The sequence below is a fragment of the Notechis scutatus genome, chromosome Z (genome assembly GCF_049901735.1).
Source record: "Notechis scutatus isolate UNSWTSFEM ecotype Mainland chromosome Z, rNotScu1.2, whole genome shotgun sequence".
Lineage (NCBI taxonomy): Eukaryota > Metazoa > Chordata > Lepidosauria > Squamata > Elapidae > Notechis > Notechis scutatus.
In genome coordinates, this window is record NC_142025.1 from 10,105,625 (window position 1) to 10,113,509 (window position 7,885).

The 7,885-nt window shown below is 37.6% G+C and overlaps 1 protein-coding gene across 1 annotated transcript in view; it reads left to right on the forward strand.

Moving 5' to 3' along the window:
- The window catches only part of UBE3C (ubiquitin protein ligase E3C), a 65,706-nt gene extending 58,074 nt beyond the window's left edge, over positions 1–7,632 (forward strand). Inside the window, exon 18 of the mRNA XM_087947299.1 lies at positions 6,076–7,632. Coding sequence (XP_087803425.1) covers positions 6,076–6,246 — 171 coding nt within the window. The 3' untranslated portion in view covers positions 6,247–7,632. The remainder of the gene's footprint in view (positions 1–6,075) is intronic.
- The last annotated feature ends 253 nt before the right edge of the window (positions 7,633–7,885 follow it).

Consider the following 7,885-nt stretch of genomic DNA (forward strand, 5'->3'; position numbering starts at 1 on the left):
CTAATGTTAATATTCTTTTATTTCTATGGTTTATCCAATCTTTCACCCAGGTTAGAATTGCAGCTCTATAATACAATTCCCAGTCGGATAGGTCAAATCCTCCTCTTTCTGTAGCATCTTGCAGCAATTTCAATTTGACTCTTGGTTTTTTCTTTTGCCATATAAATTTGCTGTTATTTTATTCAAATTATCAAAAAACTTTTTTTTCCAATTTTATGGGGGCATTTTGAAAAAGGAATAATAATTTAGGTAGTACATTCATCTTTATTGCTGCTATCCTTCCCATGAAGGATAGTCTTAATTTATCCCATTTTTCCAAATCTTCAGATATTTGTTTTATTAATGGGTCATAATGATCTTTTTTGAGTGTTGTATATCTTGCCAAAATTATAATCCCCAAATATTTAACTTTCTCTACAATTTGGGTGCCCATTCTCGCTGCTAAAGTTTTCTTTTGTTTATTTGTCATATTTTTGTAATTATTTTTGTTCTCTCCCTATTAATTTTTAGCCCCGCAACTTCTCCAAATTCTTCTAAATTATCTATCAGTTTTGGTCCCGAATTTTGTGGTTCTTCTAAAATAAAAAGTAAATCATCCGCAAACACTTGTAATTTAAACTCTTCTTTTTTATTTTTAAACCTTTAATTTCTGTTTCTTTTCTAATTATTCTTGCTTAACACCTCCAATGTCAAAATAAACAAAAGTGGTGATAGCGGGCATCCCTGTCTAGTTCCTTTTTGGATTTGAAATTTGTTTGTTATCCCCCCATTCACCAAAATTCTGGCTTCTTGTTTTTCGTATATTGCCAATATAACATTTAAGAATTTTTGTCCTAGGTCCATATATTTAACTTGCTGCAAGATGAAATCCCATTTCACGTTGTCAAAGACCTTTTTGGCACCTAAGAACACTAATGCCACCTGGTCACCACTATGATCCTCATAATATTCTATGATACCTAAGGTTGCCCTAATATTAATTTTGAGTTGTCTATGTGGGAGGAATCCATTTTGAGCTATAGAAATAAACTCATTTAATTTTTTTTTAAGTCTTTCTGCAATAATTGTCATGAAGATTTTATAATCGACATTTAATAAGGATATCGGTCTAAAATTTCCAGGGTCTGTTTGGTCACTTCCTTCTTTAGGGATGATTGTAATCATAACTTCTTTCTAAGATTGTGGAATTTTTGCATCTTCTAGAACTTCATTAAATATTTTGAGCATTTTACTACTTAAAATGTCCTGTTGCGATTTATAAATTTCCGCTGGGAGCCCATCTGGGCCCGGAGTTTTATCATTTTTCTGTTTATTTATTGCCCAACGGAGTTCTTCTGTTGTTATTTTCCGATTCAGGATATTTTTTTCCTCATCTAAAATTTTTGTGAGTTTTGCTTTCTTTAAACATTCTTTTATTTTTTCCTCTGTTGGCTATTCTTCCCCCCTATATAATTTCTCATAATATTTTTGAATTGTCTCTTTTTTTTCTTCTTCTTAATAGCAAATCTCCTTAGTCGTTTCTTAACTTGGTAATCCATCTCTTTTTGTTTTTTAAATTTGTAAGCCAGCCAGAGACCTGTTGTGTTCGCATTTTCAAATAAATATTGTTTTGTCATTTTTAATTGATGGGCTATCACTTTTTTAGTATGCCATTGTAACTTTGTCATGGCCTCGATGTTCCAGAACTTCAAACAGTTGCCAAAAAAATGGCTGCAAATCACAACCTTCATATTCAAAAGTTTATTGTAAAATACAGTGGTTAAGACGCTGAACTTGTCGATCAGAAAGGTGGGCAGTTTGGCGGTTCGAATCCCTAGCACAGTGTAACGGAATGAGATCCCGTTACTTGTCCCAGCTTCTGCCAACCTAGCAGTTAAAATGCATGTAAAAATGCAAGTAGAAAAATAGGGACCACTTTGGTGGGAAGGTAACAGTGTTACGTGCACCTTCGGCGTTTAGTCATGCTGACCACATGACCACGGAGACATCTTCGGATAGTGCTGGCTCTGTAATGGCTGTATAACGGAGATGAGCACTGCCCCCTAGAGCTGGAAATGACTAGCACATATGTATGAGGGGAACCTTTATCTTTACATATGATTTTGCATTGGAAAACAGAACAGAGAAAAATGAGAATGGGTGAAGCTTCCCAGTCATTCCTACTGATGCTTGTTCATCAATCATAGAGGCTACTAATCAGCTATAGAATACCAAAAGTTGCTATTACTTTACCCACCAAAGTGAGGAAGACATATTCTTACCCTATTGTGCCATTGTGCCCTTAGACCTTTCAAAAGAATAGCATAATTAGTGCTTATAATAAATGTCCTTGCAGTACTTTGTAGATGAAGAAGAGAACCATGTTCTGTAAGTAGATGTAATTAGTATTTGCCATGAAATAAATGGATTCAATTAACCAAAAACATATTATTGAGGGCAACATTAGAGCAACATGTCAACAAAATTAATTATGTACAGCTGTATTAAAATAAAAGATATTTCAATTTTACTGTTAAGGGTGGAATTTGGAATTGCCTAACCTGAAATCTTACCCAGGCTCTATTATGGAACTTTCACCTTTTGCTAAAGTTAGTCCAGACTCATTTAGAAGGAAGTCCTTTATTATTTATAAATAACCCAGTCATGACTTTCATCATTAAAAAAAAAAAAAGTCAAGTCTTCACTCCCAACTGGTTGAACTCACACTAACGTAGGCTAAAGCTAATTAAAGTTTAATAAGTTTAACAAATGAAATGGTTACAGACAAAAAGAAATCATTAAAGTGCAGTTGAAAACTGTTAAGTTCCAATCAGGGCACACAATAAATTGGTGCTTCTGCTGCTGTTTCTTTCTCTGCTCTTGCAGATTCCCGTTGTAGAGTAGTTAATTATATGACAAATGGTGCCCTTGGCTTGGCATTTCAACAGAGAACTTCATTTTTAACATTTTTAAAGCTTTAAAAGTAAGAAAATTCAATTAGTGCTCCGAGAGCTAAATGCTAAATACATAGCAGTTTAGCTATGACATACATTTTAAGGCCTCCATTTAGACAATTACTTAAAATCTCATTATCCTCTTGACTCAGGGTGGTAGGTGTTTTTTTTTATCCTTTCTAAAACCAGATTATCTGTTTCAACTCACCAAAGCACATGATGAACTTAATACTCCCTTTTCAAGGAAAGTGGAACTTTGGTTATATAACACAGTGGTCGTCAACAGGTAGTTCGCGGCCCACTGGTGGTCTGCAAGAAAATTTTGGTGGTCCGCAGAGAAATGTCACTCCCAGAGCAACCCCTAAAGCAATTAATCCAGGCTGCAGGAAAACCAGTCTGCCCTGCCCACATGGCCTGCGGGAACCCTCCCCGCCCTTTCACTCCTTACCTGGCAAACTTGCCTGCTAAGTTGCTATTTTTCCTTCCCCCTCCCCCCCCACCATCAGCTGTTCTGCTGTGCCATTCAGATTAGCTAGAAAGCAGGAAATCGTTGGAGCTAATCTTTAGATCTTCGGCTCTGCTTATCTCCCTTAGAACTGAAGGTTCTATTATTCAGTGGAGTGGTTCTGCAGGTGGTGACCACAGACCACGTCTCAGTTCCTATGCTTTCTGGCTGATGGTTTGGTCACTTTTGAATGCTGGAGGTGCTTTTGCTCTAGTGGTAGCATGAGACGGAGTCTACAACCCACACAAGTGGCTCAGGTAGTGCAGCTCATCCAGGATGTGGCACATCAATGCGAGCTGTGGCAAGAAGGTTTGCTGTGTCTGTCAGCGTAGTGTCCAGAGCATGGAGGTGCTACCAGGAGACAGGCCAGTACATCAGGAGACGTGGAGGAGGCTGTAGGAGGGCAACAACCCAGCATCGGGACCGCTACCTCCGCCTTTGTGCAAGGAGGGACAGGAGGAGCACTGCCAGAGCCCTGCAAAATGACCTCCAGCGGGCCACAAATGTGCATGTGGCTGCTCAAACAGTCAGAAACAGACTCCATGAGGGTGGTATGAGGGCCCGACGTCCACAGGTGGGGGCTGTGCTTACAGGCCAACACCGTGAAGGACGTTTGGCATTTGCCAGAGAACACCAAGATTGGCAAACTCACTATAACTCCCTTTTCATTTTCTACTCCAGAGCCAGCCTTCACAACCTTCACATTTCATCCCAAAAGCCCTGCAGAAGAAGCACAGCTTAGCTGGATTCCCAAATGACATTACGGAGAGAGCAACTCTTAACCTATTAGCTTATTGTTTTTAAAAAGGGAGGGTACAGCTGAGAAGGCTAGCTTACAGGCATCTTCCCATTGGAACTCCTGGGAAGAGAATTTGTAGTATACCACCTTCTGGTGGATCATAACAGATGGGTAAAGCAGTTAGTCTCAGGTATATCTTGCCTAAAAGACATACAAAGTTTTGTAGGTGATAGCATCTTTCATTGCACTGGAAATCAGTTGCTAGTTAGTACCGCTCCTACAACGATATACCATGCTATATTAGAGATCTATTACTCTGCAGATGATTTATAATCAATCAAGTGCTCCCACAGCCTTCATATACTTGAGGTTGACAAGGCATCCAATGGAAATGCCTTTTAATTGCATTGAGACCCCTCAAGCACCTTCTGAAAATAAGTTGATTCATCAGACGAACTGAATAGATCCTCTTAAACAGCGGTGCCAAACTCACGATGTTACGTTGTCAGGTGACGTATTGTGACTTTTCCCTTTCGCTAAACCAGGGATGGGCGTGGCCAGCACATGACACATCTGGCCCGTGGGTCATGAGTTTGACCCCCATTCTCTTAAAGATCCATCTTGGGAGAGATTTGATCATGATAAGGCATTGAGCAATGTTCCCCTCTATCAGATCATTCTCATTGCTCCAGAGTAAAAACAGATCCTGAATAAGGATCTGTTAAGTGCACTGAACTTGTGATGGGAAAAAGCACATGGTTGTCATAAATATAGTGAACTCACCAACCCACTCTGACTCCATCCCCAGGGAAGAAGATACGCTGAAAGTAGTAAAGGCCTGGGTGAGTCAATTGATGATCAGGTCCTGTAGCTCAGGCAAGGATATCTCTAGCTTTCCCCTCAAGACCTGTTTCAGAAACCAGACCTTCTCTAGTCTCTGCTAGCAAGCTACCAAGTCTCTTGGAAATTTTTTTTGGCATCCATGTTCCCCTACCCTGGGCTCAAAATTGATGCAGCATGTTAGGCACATCTTGGATAGGGGAACGTGTGTGTAGGAGTGAGTTGTGTGCAGACATAAAATTTGTATAATAAAAGTAGTTCAATCTTGTTTGTGCCTTTGATAAAAAAGTTCTTTTGAGAAATGGTTGATGCAAGGATTCTGAGTGATGAGAGCTTTCCCTTAATTTTTCATAAAGTCTTCTCTGCTGTCAAAACCTGTTTGTATTGTTGTATAGAATAGAATACTTTATTGGCCAAGTGTGATTGGACACACACGGAATTTGTCTTGGTGTAAATACTCTCAGTATACATAAAGGTACATTCATTAAGAATCAAGAATAACGTGCAACACTTAATGATAATCATAGAGTACAATCAACAATCAAATCATACTAGGAAACAGTCAAGTGGGAGGGGATGGGTGAGAAGGAGTGGTGAGAAGATTAACAGTAATAGTAGTGTACACTTCGTAAATAGTTGAACAGTGTTGAGGGAATTATTTGTTTAGCAAAGTGATGGCTTTCGGGAAAAAACTGTTCTGTGTCTAGTTGTTCTGGTGTGCTGCTGCTTGTAGTGTAAAATCCCTCTGTGTTCTTCAAACTGTTGGAGACAATGCAGACAATATTTCCTTTGTTTATTTCTTTAGAGGTTTTTGTATTGTATGTTAGAGTCATCCTTCCACTTCATTATTGAATTACAATTTTCATCATGTCCCATTTTTCCAACTTTACATTACTAAAGGTTATCTGATCTCCAGAGTGAAAATGATATCTTTTGACTATTACTGTTACTGTCATATGCTTCTTTAGGGTCATGAGTACAGCAGCGCACGGAGATGGCACCGAAAGTCATTTTTAAAACTTCTCATTGTTTTTTCCTTATTTTTTCTCCGGCCACAGGAATTGTACCCTGCTTTTTGCATTCACAACGGGGGCTCTGATTTGGAGCGACTACCCACTGCCAGTACCTGTATGAATTTGTTGAAACTTCCAGAATTCTGTGATGAACACCTTATGCGGAGCAAGCTGCTTTATGCAATTGAATGTGCTGCTGGATTTGAGCTGAGTTGAATTGAAGCTGTGATGGAATGCTTTGCAGAGGAAGTAAATCAGTGCCTATTCCTTAAGCCACTCACACATACACATATCTAGCAGATTAAGAGAGGTCCATATAAATGTTTGCAACTCATTTTCCCATTGAATTATCCTCAAGTAGGTTTCCGTTTTAATGTGAGGCATTAACTGGCTGTCATTTTTTGGGGAGTTCAAACCCCACTGAGATTTTCTGGATCAGATTCAAAAAGGAGCAGTTGCTAAGCTTTCCAAGAGAGAGCACCTTTGGGACAATGACATCTTCGAGAAAATAACCAAAGATGAAGGCTTTGTGCTGTTTGAACACAAACAATTCCACTAAGTGGCAATAAGTTGATGCAAGTATACTGCAGAGTAGTCGATGGGGAAGAAACAGGGTGATATTCCTGGAGAGGGAAAAGAAATGTTTGAAAACTGGCCTGCAACTCAAGTAATCTCACCTCTTTTGAAGAGGCAGAAATTGTTTACCATTTTTCCCAATTTATTTGCAAGTGGAAAAATAAATGTTTTTAGGTGAAACACTGAGAAATTTATTTGGCCTTTAAAAAAAAAGATTTTTATCTACCTGAATAAGTATGCCTGTTCTTCAGTCATTCTCCTAGCCAGTGTCACAGTCAGTTGCACAATGTTTCAAATAATGTAATTGTTTTTTCCTGATCTGTTCCATTGTTTCTCTGTGCCTGTAGCTTTAAAAAAGTCATATTACTTTAACATATACTATAAATAAAATGGTTATGACAGTAGAAAAGGAATTTGTGTAACAACTATTAAAATAAATTTGTATAAAAGAATCAGGCTTCCTTCTTTGTAGCTGAAAGCTTGCAGGTGTTTTCATTTTCTCTTTCATTTACTCTACCTGGAATGCAATTGGTGAAAAATATTTTATATGTTCTATCAACAGGACAGAGGATGAAGGGGTAGGATACTTGATTGCATTTGATTGCCAAAAGAAATACTTAAGATAAAAAGAAATAATTCAGAATTGATAATCACACGTAATCAATCTTTGTCATGTGCAATTGTCACTTTTTTAAAGAAAAAAATGATACAATTGGGTCCCTAAAGCATTAACTGGCAGAATCAAGTATGTCCTTTTGGGGCAGTGAAAGAGACTTTGGAACTATTGATCTGAGGGGACCCTCAGCTGGTAGTCTCCAAACTTACTGCTGAAGAAGCTCCTAACTTTAATTATTAATCAGCAGTAAACAGCAATATATTTTCAATGTGCAGAAGGGGTCTGAATGGTTTGAAGATGTTTGCTAGTATTAGTATAAAAATGTATAATTTCATGACTTGGATACAAAATGAAGTGTTAAAAATGCTATTTGTAGTTTCCTTGTACAGAAATAAAACAATTTTCTTTTTCATTTTGTCCAAGCTGCTTCATTTATGTTAACTGTTACAATTCTATTTTGTTCACAATTGTCTTTTTTCATTTAAATACATAAAATATATATTACAGATAACCCTTTTCTAAAATACAATATTTGACAAGAAACTCAACATTTTTAAAATACTATTTTATAATATTATTATATATATTATTTTATAATCCACAGCATTAAATATTTTAAAGCTTTTTGCAGAACTGTATTCTTCTGTTGGTTAAAACTATTCT